The 16,718-nt window shown below is 55.4% G+C and overlaps 1 protein-coding gene across 5 annotated transcripts; it reads right to left on the bottom strand.

Moving 5' to 3' along the window:
• Positions 1-843: 843 nt before the first annotated feature.
• Positions 844-16,715, bottom strand: KCTD15 (potassium channel tetramerization domain containing 15). 5 transcript variants are annotated; one of them, XM_003798441.3, is made up of 7 exons: positions 16,580-16,715; positions 14,874-14,972; positions 13,128-13,220; positions 12,308-12,483; positions 6,634-6,778; positions 4,040-4,345; positions 1,504-2,896 (listed from the first exon to the last, which is right to left on the bottom strand). In XM_003798441.3, exons 3-7 carry the CDS (start codon positions 13,191-13,193, stop codon positions 2,738-2,740), a joined length of 852 nt encoding a protein of 283 aa, XP_003798489.2. In that variant the 5' UTR covers positions 13,194-13,220; positions 14,874-14,972; positions 16,580-16,715; the 3' UTR covers positions 1,504-2,737. The 5 variants fall into 5 exon arrangements, 4 of the variants coding, with proteins under 4 accessions (XP_003798489.2, XP_023374131.1, XP_023374133.1 ...); XM_023518363.1 differs by lacking the exon at positions 16,580-16,715 and adding an exon at positions 15,237-15,512; XM_023518365.1 differs by lacking the exon at positions 16,580-16,715 and adding an exon at positions 15,237-15,512 and having other exon boundaries at positions 14,874-14,969.
• Between the last annotated feature and the right edge of the window lie 3 nt (positions 16,716-16,718).

Raw genomic sequence — 16,718 nt, 5'->3', positions numbered from 1 at the left:
AAAGAGAAAAGAATTATAGCATTAGTATGGCAGCATACTATTTCCCTACAAATTCAGAAATCCAAGTTGATATAAAATGATACATCCTGATTTTACTTAACTAGTAAAGAAATAAATAGGGTAACATTTAATCAGGTAGGTAGAGTTACTCTTTTCCCCCCTCCTTTCTTTTTTAGAATGGTGATTTATTTAATCAAAAATACAGTTTGCTTGAGAATGTTAGAGCATCTCCACCAATCCAGTAAATAACCATGCTGACTATGATACCGGCAAAATTCATACACACAGGCAGCACTGAGCTGTTTGCACAAGACTTCCTTTCTAATAAACACAATACTTTCTCCTCCTCTCAGATGTGAGCCGTGGATGCCAAAATTCGAATGTGCCAACTGCAGGCGCTTTGCTAAGCAGGAGAAGCCTAGCAAGTTTGTCCAGCAAATTAGAGTGTGTGGTGGGAAGGCGTCTGCTCTGCAGCCTCAGACAGGAGGCAGCTGGTCTGTGCGCCTGTCCTCCGAGGCAGGCTGAGGCTGGTGGCCCTTAGGGAGCAGGTAAAAAGGTCCTCATGAGTTAGGACATAAGGGCTTTGAGGGAAAACACAAAAAGGCTCATTAAAATTGGAGGCGTGGTGGCTCATACCTGTAATCCTAGCACTCTGAGAGGCCAAGGCTTGAGCTCAGGGGTTCGAGACCAGGCTGGGCAAGAGTGTAACCCCTGTCTCTGCTAAAAATAGAGAAATTAGCCAGGTGCTATGGCGGGTGCCTATAGTCCCAGCTACTTGGGAGGCTGAGGCAAGAGGATTGCTTGAGCTCAAGAGTTTCAGGTTGCTGTGAGCTGTGACGCTATGGCACTCTACCCAGGATGACAGCTTGAGGCTCTGTCTCAAAAAAAACAAAAACAAAAAATAAAATAAAATAAAATTGGAGGTCAATATGAATTCACTAAAACTTCCTCCATGGAAAAGGACATGTTGAGATCCTATTCTGAGTTTTGGTGATCTGTGGTTCTCATTCTGGGTGCCCATCTCTGTCCCCTTGGCTGGGTGCGCCACGTCCTGCCATACTGCTACATGGGGCTCTAATGAGGACGTCACCCCCAACCAAAAGACAGTGAGAGAGAGAAAATCCCAAACATTTTAAGACTGGGTTCGAAAGCCCCTGGACATTTTCTGTCCACCGTCCCCTGCTTCACATCTGGTTTGGGGGCTGTGAATCAGAATTCAGAATCTGTGCTGCCCAGAGGGGACAGACGCAGCAAGGAAAATCCTAAATGCAATAAATAACACCAATCTCAGGACCCGGCTTGGCCCCTGCCCCTCCCCCAACTACCAGTGCTGGTTATTCCTTATTTGAACTGAAAGAGCCGGGGAAAGAATTCCACCCCCAAAATTCAAGTGCGGGGAAACCGGCTACTGCTCTGCACAGGACGGAGCCTCAGTCTTTTGCTTTATAGCATTGTTTATGGCATGAACTAGGAGTGGAATGTGTCCACACAAACACACGACAATTATACATCAGCATCTTTACAATATTAAAGGAGTCATATACAAGTCTACAGGCATTGTACATGGGGTGGAGAAGGCTGGGGGCCCACCCCCCAGCTCCGCAGGGGTTCCCCACTCAGGAAGGGCCAGCACATGGGGAAGTGTGACAAGGCCAGGGAGGGTCTGTCTTTGGGCCTGTCATCTGGGGACGCAGCAGGTCTGTGAGGACCCCTCAGGCAGTCCTCACTGGGAGTTGGGTCACGAGGGCCAGGTATGCCTGTGTCTGGGTCTTACTGGCAGGCTAGTGAGAGAGGTGTAATTAAAATTCAGTGAGCAGATTAGCATGAGAAAACTGGAGCTGGGAATAGCTCCCTGAGCTGGGGATGCTGCTGACAGATGGGCCCCTTCCTGGTGGAGCCCATTCCTGAGGTAAGGTGTGGCCCCGTAGCTGGTCCTACAGGGAGGAATGCCTCTCCAGGAGCCCAGGTGTGAGGACAGGCAGACAAGACTGGAAGCCGCTGGGCATGAGTAGGTCACGTGACCTGCCAAGAGCAGCCTGAGCCCCAGACAGCAGCAACGGGAGGATCTCAGATGGTCACAGAGCCTCCCAGCTCCCTAAGTGCTCCTGCTGGCACCCTTGCTCCCGGGGGCCCTATTTTGGTTCCTACAGCAATCACTCCTGCATCTGCCCCGAGAGCCCCAGCTCTGTGTGTGCCTGGACAAGAGCGCCACGCAGCCCATCCACCGCATGGGCGTGCCGCACATCTGACTGAGAACTGAGCACCAGATAAAGAAGCACTGGTCTTTGTTGGCCTCCCTGACCTATGCAGTTAATGCTTCCATTTTAAATACTATAGAAAAATAAGCCATCTCTGATGTAGGAGACCCACCAGAACCTGCCATGCGTGGAGAAGGATGAACAGCTTCACTCGAGTAGCTGCGGACGCCTCTGCTGACCCTACCTCAGCAGGCCCCTGCAGCCTTGGAGGGGGCAGGACCAGGCTGTGGGGCTGGGAGAGCCGGCAACGGAGTTCCCACTGCAGCATCTTTGGGTCACGTCAACTGTCCTTCGCTGGGCATGCCTCCAGCATCCCACATTCTGTTGGCACGATGCCGGGGCCCTGGTGCTCCCTGGGCTACTCTGGACCCTCCAGCTCCACCCACAGTCTCATGCCCACTGCTGAGCACGCACAGGCACAACTCCCCAGGGCTGTTTCCAGGTCCCTGGGGTGTCCCAGGTGGGCACTGAGGCAGGGCCTAGTCCAGGGGCTCCTGCTTTATCCGGACAGCAGTGGGAGTGGGCTGCGGCCGCCGCTCCTCCCGGCAGAGCACGTACTCGCTGAACTGGGAGGAGTCCACGCCCCCCCCACAGGAGGCAGCCACACTGAAGCCCCTCTGGAATAGCCTCTCCAGGACCTGTTAGGGAAGAAACAGGGGTCAGCGATGCCCAGCTGCAATGCTGTACCTGGCTCAGCCCGGCAGGCAGGCAGGCAGGTAGGTGCCAGTCGTGTAAGTCTCCTCCTCCTTCCTACTCACTGACAAACGTCCCCACAGAACCACCTGTCCTGTTCCACTACAGGAGGGCCATGAAATTACCACAGCTTCAGGGGCCCACCCCACCTTGGCTATGACCGTGCTGCATGGGGGATGCATAGCTTTGATTCTTGGAGGGAGAATCAAAGCCTTTGGGTCTCTTCTCGAGGGTGTAGCCTGCCCCTTCTCTCCACACAGTGGTTCTCAGGCATTCCCTCCCTGAGTGCTGCCTCAGTAATGGAGAATGCCTGGCCCTCAGCCGCTGGGCATCCTCCTGCTTCCCTGAGCTGTGGGTCCCAGATGGCTTGAGGCCTGGGGCACAGCAGCTCTGGGGAGGAGGAGTCAGTCCTCTCAGCATCAGAGTTTGCAGGCCTCCATGGGCTTGTGCTTCTGCGAGGATGGGGTCTGGTCACTGTGTCTGACATCTGTGTCCTGCAACTAACAACTGCAACTAACAAATTCTGTGCAACGTGTGCTTGGAGAAAACTTTTCACCACAAAATCCATTCTGGCCTAACCCCAAAGTATGAGAGTGGGTATGGGAAGAGCTGGTGGAAAACAGATTCCACTCCCTGGAGGGTTCCCAGTTCTAAGACCTATCCAGGAAAGGCCAGTCTAGAACCCCCTGGGCAGCCAGCAGGCACCTATCTCCCAGGACAACAGTGGGGTGGAGAGGGCCCTAGTCCACCTTTCCTCTAGGCCTGTCTTGCCTCCATTGCTGCCTGGGTTTAATTTGAATCCAAAGTCAGACTCTATATGTCCAACAAAGCATGCTTAGTTGAAAATACTCTGGGCCATTTTTTACAGAACATCTTTTTTAGGGGGAAAAAAAAAAGTACAGATCAATTTTTTTAAGTCCATCCCCCAGGCACCATCATTTAATTATGAGAGGGACATAAATTATGCATCGACATATTGTTGCCTTTTTTGTAAGATGGCACGAAGGGCTTTGCCATTCCAGGGACAGGGCCTCCCTCCACCTCGCGAAGGGGCCCGGGGCTCCTGGGAGGCAGCGCACGGCCCTCACCTGCACGGAGTTGAGCCGGCAGTAGCCATTCAGCGGGAAGCGGATGACGTGCGTGGGGTCCTGGTTCCAGCCGGCATTCACCGAGTTGCACATGACGTCCCCGGTCTCGGGGAAGACCTCCTCGATGAGGGCCTTCTCGCCACTGAGCGCGATGCGCTCACCCAGGTCTGGTGTCACGCGCACCACCAGGCAGTCACACGCGCGGCTGCGGCGCCGCTGCTCCTGTTCCTGCTGCCAGCGCTCCAGCTCCCGCACCATGGGCTGCAGCTGGTAGTACCGCGCCTCCTCGTATAGCAGGCTGAAGTCCTGCAGACAGGCGCGTGCCGGGGTAAGGGGAGGCTGGGCTCCCTCTCCTACCAATTCTGTGTCCTGGGGCGCGTAGTGGGCCTAGATGCTCAGCCCCACTGCGTAGATGCAGCCAAGAGAGCGTGCAGATGAGCGCTCTAGCCTCAGCCCCAGGGCACAGCAGGAGATGTGCACCATTCCAGACCCCTTGAGCCCTTCACCTGGCCCTGGGTACTGGGGCAGAGACAAGCCTATGGAAAGACCTGTTATACCTATGCCTGGGGACCTGTCCTCTTCTGAGAATCTCACAGGAGGAGAGACAACGTAGGGCGCAAGGGGCAGCCTGCACCACTCACTCACCCTGGCAGAGCTCACAGCCCAGCTAGGAGGTGAATAAGTTCTCCAGCCAGACCTGCCCCAGGTGGATTTTCAGCTTCATCATCTACCAGCCCTGAGACCTCTGAATCTCAGTTAATGATCTCTTGAGTCTCAGTTTCCTCATCTATAAAATGGATGTAAACATCCAGCTCAGAGAAGGGGAGTGGAGATTAAAGGACAGGAGGCCTGCCAAGGGCCTGGCTGAGCTGCTGTCCAAGCAGGTGGGGAGTGCGGTGAGGTACTGAGGTATCCCAGGAGCCTAAGCTCAGGCTGGGCAGGCTCACGCTAACCGTCGGTCAGGCCCTGACGTTGGCCCCACGCTCCAGGCCACAGGTGCACGTGACACAAGCTCACCCACACCCACCTCAGCCCCGAGCGGCTGAGGTCTCATGACTCACGCCACGCTGGGGATCAGCAAGCAAGTCTGGCGGGTCTCCGGGGGAAGACAAGGAAGCCCTGCCTGCTGGCCTGGCCTTTGGAGATGCCCTGGGGGAGGCCCAAGTTGTAACCCCTCCTCTGGGGCTGTCACCAGTCAGGGAGCCATCCTGCCCCTCTGCTCCTGAGGTTTTATAAATGACACCTGCACACTGAACTCCATTTTTTCTCATTGCGCAGAATGTTTCCACCAGATGCCCCACCAGCTCTCCCACACAGAAGTGGGTGCCACCCTTCCACAGCTGGGTCTCCCACTCATGGATTCAGGACTCATGCCAACAGGCACCCCCAGGAGCTCCATTATTCTGCCGGCCCACACCCACGTACTCTTACAGTCTCTTCTGAAATGTCAGTGTGATCTGCCGCCTCGCTCTATCTTCCTGGCCTCCATCCCTCCTGGTCCAAGCCTCCAGCAGACCTCCCTGGGTCTGGGGAAGGGCCTTATTCCCAGCTGCCCTCCTGCACCTTCTCCACACAATGGCCAGTGTGCTCTTCCCAGCTTGCAAATCTCATTGTCCTTCCCCCATGCACCCTTGCACTGCATTCACAGTAAAATGCCAAATGGAGAGCTGCCCACCAAGGTCCTGACTCCCAGAGGCAGTTCCCCTTCCTGCCCTTTCCCTCCCAGGCCCAAGCTTGACACCTTCCCTCTAGTTCTGGAATGTATCGAGTCCTCCATCCCTCCCCAAACTCCTTCCCCACCCAGGTAAACACCAGTTTCTCCCAAACACACCCAGGCCCTGGTCCCCACTGTTCACTCTCACAGAATTCTCTGCTTCCCTGAAGCATCTGCCACATGGACTTCAAGTTCAACACCTGTCTGACCAGCAGAGACTATTAAGCATCATGGGACAGGCCCTGCCTACATCTGCCTTGTACTTCACTGTATTTTCAGCCCACGTTCAGTTGCTGGGTCTCAGTAACTGAGTTAGCTGAAGGACAAAAGAGCCCCAGGGGTCCTGGTCCTCCAGGTAGCTGTAAGAAGGAAGGAAGGACAGACATTTGCCAGCTCGAGCCAGTGTGGCCCCAACTTGAATTTCCTTCCACCCAGGCTCCCCGGTTCAGAGAGCTCAGCACGCTGAGGCAGGACCCAGAGCACCGGGTCACCTACCTTGACAGCCTGAGACCTGGGGACTGACGGAATGACATGACCTTTTGTTTAAGGCTATCTGTTCAGACCATCAGGGTTTGTCCCCTGCCAATTCCCAAGGAAGAACAGAGTTAGGAACCTCTAATTCCAGCACACAACAGTCCTTAAACACAACAAACGTTAAACTGGGGTAAGTGCCGAAGCTTAATTGTTGTTACACCCTGATAAATAAGCTAAAAATGTGAGAAAACAAAATTAGTTTAGAAAAACTGATTTAGCCTTCGGCGCCATCGTTTAACTTTTTATGGTTGCCATGACAACCGTGGGTCCATTTATTAAGTCACAGCGTCCCCTGTGTAATGCCACCGCACGGGCAGCGTAGTGGAGCCACCAGCTGCGGACTTACCTTGAAGTCATCTGGGAGCAGCAGTTTTGACGTCCGCAGGAAGCTCAGGACGTAGCGGAAAATCTCCCCATCCCGGTCGATGAAATAATGTTGCTTCAAACTGTCCAGGACAATGGGCTCAGTGCCATTGAAGAGGCGGCTTATTCTGGGAGAGACAGGCAAGGTGGGAACTCTGAGGGAAGGGGGCAAACTCTAGCCACCCACTTCCTCACTCCTTAGGACCCACCCTGCTGGAGGGGCAAGGGACCTCATTGTGGGTGACTCAGCGACCGTCAGGCCTGACAATGTCTACACACACCTGGGGCGGCCAGGTCACACTCAGACAGGACAGGCCACACACCTATGCTCACAAGCGACAGCCAGAGGACACGCCCAGCTGTACACTTCAGCTGGCCCACAACGTGTTACAGGCCTGGAAAACTGTAGCAAGACAGACACAGCCACCTTGCCGCCCACTACACAAAAAGTCACAGACCTGGTGCATACACCCTCACCGGAGAGAGCCACCTAGAAAATGCACATGGGGCGGCGCCTGTGGCTCAGTGAGTAGGGTGCTGGCCCCGTATGCCGAGGGTGGCGGGTTCAAATCTGACCCCGGCTGAACTACAACCAAAAAATAGCTGGGCACTGTGGTGGGCGCCTGTAGTTCCAGCTACTCGGGAGGCTGAGGTAAGAGAATCGCTTAAGCCCAGGAGTTGGAGGTTGCTGTGAGCTGTGACACCACGACACTCTACCAAGATCGATAAAGTGACTCTGTCTCTACAAAAAAAGAAAAGAAAATGCACGTGGCCCATCCAATACAGCCCTCGGTAACACACGCCGTCCTCGCCCACCCAGGTAAATGAGCATCATAGGCAACACAGCTGGGCAGCAAGTCCAGGCTCACACGGACCCTTCCCTCCCCACACATAAACCTCAGGCAGACCTAGACACATCTAAAGGGCACACACCTGCCAGCACAAGGTACCCAGAGACACAGTCATCATCACCCCACAGCCACTTGTTCTGGGAGCTGTAGGGGAGAGTCATAGGCAGGCAGCAGGGACAGCACGTGTGCCACAATGCACACAGCACCTGAATGTGTGCACACACCACGGTATGTACATATACATACAGGCATATGCACACACACTGTGCACACATGGTGCCACGGCATGTGCACACCTGGGGGCCGATGGGGAGAGAAGATGGGTGCTGTCTTCTGAAAGACAAAGCAGAACCTTCAGGAAGGTCTTGGGGAGCCCCTGATACTTGTCTCTGTCCACTCCAGGAAGAAAGCAGGCCTTGGAGCCAGGGTGGGTGACTCCCAATGTCCAGGTGGCAGGCGCTGGGTTGGCTAACGGTCCCGGCAGACCCCAGGCTGAGCCATGGATACTCAGTCCCAAAGAAGGTTGGGGGCAGCCAAGAGCTTGGGTTGGGAACAGAACAGGGGTTGGCAGCATCTCCCCAACGTCAGCACCATCAGAATCAGACATCTTTATCAGGTGGGGCCACTATTTGTACCCAGCTAGTCCCTGCCAAGGTGGCAGCTTGTCTGCAAAGCTGGAAGGAGGGTAGCCCTTACCTGGGACCCAGGTCTTCCAGCCTCACCTGCACACAAGCCAGTGCCTAAGCCCCCTCACTCCTTACCTACACCAGCAAGGGCCCCTCCAGGGATGCTACTCTGTCCCTAGGACAGCCTACTCCCCTGCCCACTGGAGTTGATTGCTTCTGAGACACTGCCCTTTGTGACCAGCTAACCTAGGATGAGTTAGCTGAGCAGAAGCTTGGGGGATTAGAGCTCCTAGAGCCCTTCTCAATACCTCCCATCCGTACCATCCTATGCTTTGGTGGCCTGACACACTCTCGTTGGCCATGAGGGTCACCCCAGGTATGGAGGAGCCATACAGTCACCTGTTCTCACTCTGTGGATACACCCCAGTCCCTGTACCAGTGGATCAGTACAGAGAGCAAGGCTGCCTTTTGGATGGGTGTGCACAGGTCAGAGCCACAGGCCTGTGGAAGCAGAGCAGCAGCCACCAGGACATAACTCGTCTCAGGGTTCCAAAGGCTACTGGGCTCTACCAACCTCAACCCCCACTGCTGGCACAGTGACAATGCTACTGGGGACACAGCCCATACTGGAAAGCCTTGTGGGTTCCATGGCTGGTTCCAGCTTTTGAAGCCCCCAGGACTTGGCCTAGTAGAGCTTGACATTCAGGCACCAGAGTGAGAGCCACCCAGCACCTCTGGGGACAGACAGAGCCAGGCTGCCAGGTGCCATGGGCAGTGGTCAGCAGACAGTCAAGCACCCACTTGTGGCACCAGCAGGAAGAGCCATGTCCATGGGTGAGTCAACAAATCCAAAGCCTCAGCCTTTCTGGGAACAGCCCCATTTTTCCCAGAGATCAAATCCTGTGCAGAGAGCAACATGCCAGTCCTGGCAGAGTCCATGTCCCTGGCCGGCAGGGCTGGTGGAGGCTCTAACCCACCCTGTTGGTCTAGAAGACTCCTGACCCACCCACATGCTAGGGCTGGATGGGTTTTAGGTTGTCTTCTGGTCCAAGGCCAGAAGATTCTCGATCAGCCTTACATCAGGGCTGGGTAGTTCTAGATCTTTCACGGCTCAGTGTCTGTTCCAGGATCAATGGACAGCTGTGCAGCCCCTTCCAGGACAAAGGTCTTTCATGGCCCTCAGTGTCCAAGGCTGCCAAGAACATGAGCGGGATGAGGGCTGATTAGGACATCTGCCAAGAAGGAACCCCCAGCCACGTGCGGAGTGCTAAGAGTGAGCTCATGTCAGGACCTCCTGGGTTCCTGCCATCCCTGGCTCCACTCAGCCCAGAGGAAACCAGCCACCCTCTGAGGGAGGCTGCAGTGGGTTTGTAGAGCCAACTTCAGAAGTCCTCCATGGAGTAAGCCGGCTAGTTCCTACTTAGTTCAGCAGCTGGGGCCCTCAGGGACAGAAAGGTGTGATCCAGCTACCTGCCTTGTGTGCCCACGGGAAGGCATCAGGCTAGTCTTCATCTTTTTTTTTCTTTTTCCTAGTTTTTAAGCTCTGGCTCTAATTTCCTGGATACCTGGTGAAAGGTTATATTAGTTCTGAAGCTGTTGGCCATCTTCATTTCTTGCTTCCCACAGATAAGATGAACATCAGAGCATGACTGTGATGGCAGTGGCCCCAGTGGACAGGACGCAAGCAGAGGGCTGCCCCAGGGAGTCCACTCTTGACCCCAGAAACTGTGCTCAGCTGTCTCTAGCTGAGGACCAGAGGAGGCACCTAAGCCATGCTGACCTGCAAGGAACCAGAAGCCCCAGGCACAGATCAGAGGGCAGAGGGAGCCAGGGGTGAGTCCCCTTGCTCTCACCCTGCTGCCCAGGGCAGGACACTGTTGACATCCAGTAATGCCCTGGGGACCTCAGCACACTTAATTTTCCATCTCAGGGTGACTCACAGATCAGTGACATAGGGCAAGGGTTCGATTCTCTTTTCTAGAATTGGTGGAAAACAATTTTAAAACTGTAATAATCCACTAAAACAATTATGGGATAAATTTGGGAAGAGGGCCTCTTCTCAGCCCCCTCACCCCCAGCCCCTGTACCCAGAGCATTCTATAGCTCACACTGCCCCTGGCCTCGAGGCCAACGTTTCAGGCCTGGGGAGCAGCTTTACCACAGCCAGAACCACCCAGGCAGAAAAAAGATTCTTCTTGAGCCTCAGCCTTGGGGAGGATACAGACTGCCACCCCCCTGGGCACACCCTGCCTCAAAGGTCCCACATGCCAGATCACAGTGCCATTGAGGCCTCACCTCCCCCATGAGAAGTCAACCCCCACCCCACAGCAACAGGGCAATGGCCCTGGGAGGGGAAGACCACCACCTGCTCTCCTGCCCCAAGGAGGGCTCCCTCAGTCCCCCCAGGGCCGGGGCTGTGATTACTCTAGAAAGGTAAATGTCGGCTCGGCGCCTATAGCTCAACCGGCTAAGGTGCCAGCCACGTACACCTAAGGTGGCAGGTTCGAATCCCCAGCCCGGACCTGCCAAACAACAATGACGGCTGCAACCAAAAAATAGCCGGGCGTTGTGGCGGGCGCCTGTGGTCCCAGCTACTTGGGAGGCAGAGGCAGGAGACTCGCTTGAGCCCAGGAGTTGGAGGTTGCTGTGAGCTATAATGCCATAGCACTCTACCCAGGGGGACAGCTTGAGGCTCTGTCTCAAAAAAAAAAAAAAAAAAAAGAAAGGTAAATGTCTGAATACTAGAAACACTCTTCAGAGAGAGGTCTGTGGGCAAAGGTTTTATGAATTTCACTCACAAGCGTCGTTAACCAATTAAGGGATGATCTATCTCAAACAACGTGGGAATGCCGCAGAAGGCGAAATTGAAATTAAATAAGCAGAATCCATCTCCCATCTTAGACAAGGCTCTGAAAGCAAGCATGCAGGCCCATGCTGCTGACCTGGTCTCGCAGCTCCTGGCCCCTCCAAAGCCCCAAGTTCAGAGGCCCAGGCCTAGTCTGTTGGGCTGAGGGAACGGAAACCCCAACCACAATCTGCAGCCCAGACTCCCCAAATCTGGAACCACACACATTGCATCCACCGCTGGTACTACCTGCTCAAGGGAGCATTCCTGCCCCTGTGGAGGGCTCCGCCCCTGCCCTCAACAGGCCCTGAAAACACCTCCATTCACTATAATCCTCCCTGCTCTGAGCAACCATACAGGGGACAAGGCAGCCTGACACGATCCCTCGGTGTCTGGGGGATTAATTAACTCCTCCTGTTATTTCACCCGTATACAGCAGGGGTGATGCCTGCAGCCCCGGCTCTCCCATGCTTAGCCCTTGGCGGTCCCAGAGAGTGTGTGGCTGCCTCATCATGCCAAGAGCAAGCAGTTGTGGCTCGGCCAGCTGCTCAAGGATGCCAGCAGCTCAGGTCAGGGAAACCAGGTCCCCCACCCAGGAGGAAAACACCCAAGAGGCTGGAGTGGGAGAGTCTTGAATAGGCACAGAGTCAGGTCAGCCGGCAGCTGGGGGGCTCCCTACTGGGAGAAGCCTACAAGCCCCCAACCAGGGTCCTTATCCACTGATGGGATATGAGGCTCTTGCTCGGCCACAGCCTTGTATATCCTAAATTTCTTGGAATTCCTGCCAGCCACTGACTGCAACACCCAGCTTCCAGAGAAGCCTGCTGCCAGCCCTTAGGGCCTGACAGTGGCCACATAAACAAAGATGGCAATTTGGAGCTCCTTCTCTCTCCCCTTATGCACCTTCCCAAGGTTAGACTAGGAAATAGGATTAAACGTCTGACTCCCATGTCATGACCTCAAGACTTACCTACTTAGCATGACTCACAAGTGACCTCCCCCCACCGCAGAGGCCAGGCCTGAGTTGCACTCTAGAGGACCTTGAAGGTCCGGGAGATGCCTTGGCCAGCAGATGACCAGGTGGGGCTAGCTCTGAATGAGTCCTAAGCCTCTGCCAGTGAGTCAAGCTGCACCTTGCACAGCCAATGTCTCCAGATCAGGGTCTTAAGGCAGCCTTCAACAGGTGGCCCCAGCCTCCCAAGCCCTACATTCCCAAATCTATACCAGCCCAGACACCCCAGAGAGCCAGATATGGGGGGCTGGCAGGGGAGACCCGCCTCTGGGTAGCTGCCCTCCTCACTACATGCCTGCTGCTTCTAGGGGCTCGGGTCTTACCTGGAGTCAGGGTACTTGGTGAGCGTGGCCAGGCTGCTGGTGTACATGTGTCCGCCCACGTCGATGTGTACAGGCGCGTTGGACTTGGTGAGCTGAGCTGGCAATGGGATCCCCTGGGCAGCCAGGGGAGACACGGGTGACCGGGTGAGAGACAGCCGGGACATGTTTCCTCCCTCCTAGAGACAGAAGCAAGGCAGAAAACCAGAGTTTCCCTACGACCCAGCCGTGTGTTCCCTTTATTGGCAGTGTGATCACAGATCTAATCAGATCACTTCTGCCTGTGCCTGATCACATATTCAGCTGACAAATTATGGCCACCACTGTAATTAAGTGTATTTGCATCATTTTCTTCAAAGTACCAGAGGGAAAAAGAAAGATGCTTATTAGCAATAAGAAATCAAGACCAAAAAAAAAAATTTTTTTTTTTTCAAGGTGTCAGCCTCCGGGGGCATAAAACAAACTGCAAAATTCTAATTAAAGGTCGTAGGCTTATGTGTTAGATGTGAAATATCCCCTGACAAACGAATCACCAATTTGTGAATTGGGATTCAGGGGTTTTTGCAAGTTTGTCTCAGTAACAAGACACCTCTAAATTAGTGACTTCCTCAGCACCTAAGGCGTTGAGTTTTATACATGTAGTAAATTTCACATCAAATTAAGAGCATTTTTGTTTCAAAAAATACATAGTCGTGTACAGCCAGTCAACAGCCATCTCTTGAGTGCCGTGGCTCCGAGGAAGGGCAGCCGCAGGCAGCAGGCACTCAGGAAGAAGGTGAAGAAGGGGCCGCCAGCATTGATCCAGCCCACCCGGCAGGCTCACCGCGGTGCCGGGGCTGCCGTGTGCGTGAAGCGAGGACCCACTCGGCCGCTCCTTGCGGTGAGGCATCTAGGCTTCCATCGCTGCCCAGAGTATCTGTGGGAAGCACCAACAACAGGAGAGAGGGCTTACTCCTCAGCAGCTATGGGCACGGGGTCTCCCATGGAGCAAAAGATGCTTAGACTCAGCCTTTCTGCACACTCTCTAGGACCCCACGGGCTCCATGCAGCCCTCCCAGATTCTACCCACCACCAGCATCTGTCTCCACACCCCAAAGCAGGTCTCCTGGCCATAGCAGATCTCACATACACACATGCGTTTTCTGGGCAGCCCCATGTCTGCTAATTCAGCTAATGACAGTACTGAAACATATGCTCATCATTATTGCCCCGAAATGTTTCAGAACAAATCTGATTTTCCTGGTATTTTGGTTTAGAGCCATGTTACCAAGCGTGTCTCCTCTTGCATCAGCAGAGAACCTTGTGGACCAGAGGCTCGGGAAGGATCCCCCACCCCTCAATGGGCTGGGGAGCCTGGGACTTTTCTTAACACTGTCCCTATGGTGTTACAGATGCAGTTTGCAATGGGCTGGACACAGAGAAACCCTTCAGCAGAAGTCAGGGCACAGGGACAAGGGCAAAGTCACTTGGGAGGCCACCTCTCCCCATGACTCCCAAGACCAGAGAAAACCTGTCTTTGTCTGTTTAGTCTGCACCCCAGGGCTTCTCCCCTCCTGGTGAAGAGTAGTGTAGTCTGTGCCTAATATATTCCAGACCCCTCAGGATCACACGCTCTAGGGCGTCAAAGAGCTGGCCAGAAGGAACAGCCAGCCAGCCGATTAGCAAATGCAGCCTTTCTTCTGCTCCTCCACTTTCCTCACTGACTTCCCTGTGCTACAACCACCTGAAAGAAGATTGTGGTTCAGTCCCTGGAAGCCATCCCTGGGGCACTGTGCAGGCTCTTATACAGGAGTGGAGAAGGGAAGATCTCTGCAGCCCCTTCCACTGACTCCAGGCTGTCTCCAAGGGAGATTTGCACAGTTAAGCATTACAACTCACAAATGCGTGGGCATGCACACACGCGCGCCCGTGCACACACACACCCTGCACTTCTCCCTCATAGGCTTAACCTTTGATAGAACAACCAAATGAGCTTCTTGGGACCCAAGGGACTGCTTTCTCCTGTTAACTCTGGCATCTAAATTTGTGCCTTGCAATTCAATCTTAAAACAGGAGGCAAGGTCCAATGAGAATCAAATCCTGCAAATTTAGGTAAGGTTACTCTGCTGTAATTTGTTCTGCCCCGAGTGTCCTGGCAACTTTCCTGCCATGAAACTGTTTGCAGTGGGGGTGGGGGTTGGATGAGAGGTTGCCATTAGCAAACAGTGACGTCTAATCTATACCCGGAGTGGGGGCTAGCTGCTCCAGGGTCCCGTGCTTTTGGCATTCCTGAGTTCCAGAAAGCTTAAAGAAAGAAAACCAGGTCACTTTGCTCAAGGAAGTTCTGAGAACCAAAACAGACCTCAGGAATGGATTATCATCGGGCCCTAGGAGGCTCTGCTGGGGGAGGAGTCAGAAGGGAGGACCCTCGGAGGGCAAGCTGAACGGAAACGAATCCCGACTGAAATTCTAAAGCTGGCTGCACAAGGTTCTCCCCCACAGCCGAACACTGTCCAAAAGTGACATTTAACATCAAGCAGCCCCCACAAACGCCGCTCAGACTCTTTTCCCTGGCAAACCAGAAACTCACCATTGGAAGCCCCAGGCTTTGCGCCTTCCACTGAATCTCCAGTGCTCCCTCCAACAAACGCATCTGTGCCGGACCACGACCTTTCCCCCGAGACCACTGCTGAGGTCAGAAGCACAAGAGTGGGTGCGATCAGAGACACAAGTTCATTCCACGGACACGAGCATCAATCTCACCGCCCAGCCCCTCCAGAGGCTCGGCCGAAACGCCTGTTGCAGACGGCCCTCGGGTTTCTAAACTGGCCTGGTGGCGACCCGCTTCTCTAGCTGTGGCGGGAGGCCCGGGTCCCGCGCCCACCCACCCGCCGCCGAGCCCCGCCCGCCCGAGCAGAGAGAAGTGAGCAGAATGCCACGCTCATTTACACACAAAATGATTTTGTGTCCCATTGTGCTCGCAGTTGTTCGGCTCTCTGGGGGTGATTAAACTGGCTGAGCTGCGGCAGCTTGAGACGATTTCACTAAATCGCTTCTTGGTGAAGTCGCTTCTTTGCTAAGCTGTTATTTTAACCATAAAAGGTAAACAGAAGGCGCCTCTCGAGCTCCCTTCAGCTCTGCGCCCTCGGCGCCGGCCCCAGGCGAAAGTGCCGGGAGCCTGCGAAGTGTCCTGGGGGTGGGCCGCGAGCGGCAAGCCGGCCACCTGGTGCGCGCCAGCCCCCCGCAGCCAAGCCAGCCGGCCAGTTTGAACTTTGGGGCGGCGGAAGCCGGCTGGGCCGATGCTCCAGGCGCCGTGGGGCGGGGTGACCGCGGCGCTCGAAGCGCCTGGCAGCGCGGGGAGGGATGAGCGGCGGGGGCGGGGCGGGGACAAAGTTAAATCAAGAGGCAGACACTTGGAGACCACAGATGGGAAGCTCGCCTAATTAAGGACGTAAAAGCGCTTTTGTTCTCAAAGTTTATTGTTGCTGGGTTTTAAAAAAATTAATTGAAACTAATGCTGTTATTCACTCGTGCAGTTAAATTCCTTCATACACATTTTGAGACACGGAGGGAAAACTTGAAGCTTATCTTTCTGCAGTCGGGGGTGGGGGCCGAAGGAAGCAGACAGGCGCTGCGGCGGCGAGGGCTTGCCAAGAGCTGGGGGTGTCGGCGAGTATATGCCGCGGTCAGCGGGTGCGGGTGGGCTGCAGGGGCCTTAAGGCGGCTATCGGGTCGCAGAGCGGCCCGTTCCTGGACCCAAGCCCCGCGCGCATAGGGACCACCACCGGCGCGCTGGCCCCTCCCGTCCGGCTTCGGACTCGCAAGGGTGGGCGTCAAGAGGACGCACATCCGTCCCGTTGGAGACTTTTCTTTCTCCGATTTGGGCGCCAAGCTGGGCCCTGTGCGCCCCTGAGCCGGAGCTGCGGGAACCGGTTTCTGACCCCGGAAACTCGCTGGCTCTGCAGGACGCTCGGCCCTGTACTGGGTCCAGAGGGAGGGAACCTGCATACACACTTACACGCGCACACACACACACACCCTGCGGCAGGAAGCTCTGAGCCCGCCCGCGTGGGGAGGGTCCACCCGCGGCCAGGACCAGCCCACGTGGGCAGCCCCCCCGCACCAGGCCTTTGTGCTGGGCGCCCCCGCGCCGCCAGTCCCCGCCGCCCAGCAGAGGGACAAAGCAGCCGCCCCCGCCCAGGTCCGGACCCTGGCCGGGCGACTTTCTCGGTATCTCAGCCACTTTGGGGACAAGGGTGCACGGCGCTCAGCGGTGGCCGCCCGCGCTGGGCTTACCTCGGAGCCGGAGAGGCGGATCGGGCTCCGGCGAAGCCCCCGCCCCCCGCAGCCGCCGCGCAGGCGCGCCGGGCGCAGCCTCGCCGCCTATGCTCGCTGCGCGGGTCGCTCCGGTGTCGTCCTGGAGTTACTTTCTCTC

The sequence above is a fragment of the Otolemur garnettii genome, unplaced genomic scaffold, assembly GCF_000181295.1.
Source record: "Otolemur garnettii isolate 467f Iridium unplaced genomic scaffold, OtoGar3 scaffold00135, whole genome shotgun sequence".
NCBI lineage: Eukaryota > Metazoa > Chordata > Mammalia > Primates > Galagidae > Otolemur > Otolemur garnettii.
This window is presented reverse-complemented; position numbering and strand designations above follow the sequence as displayed.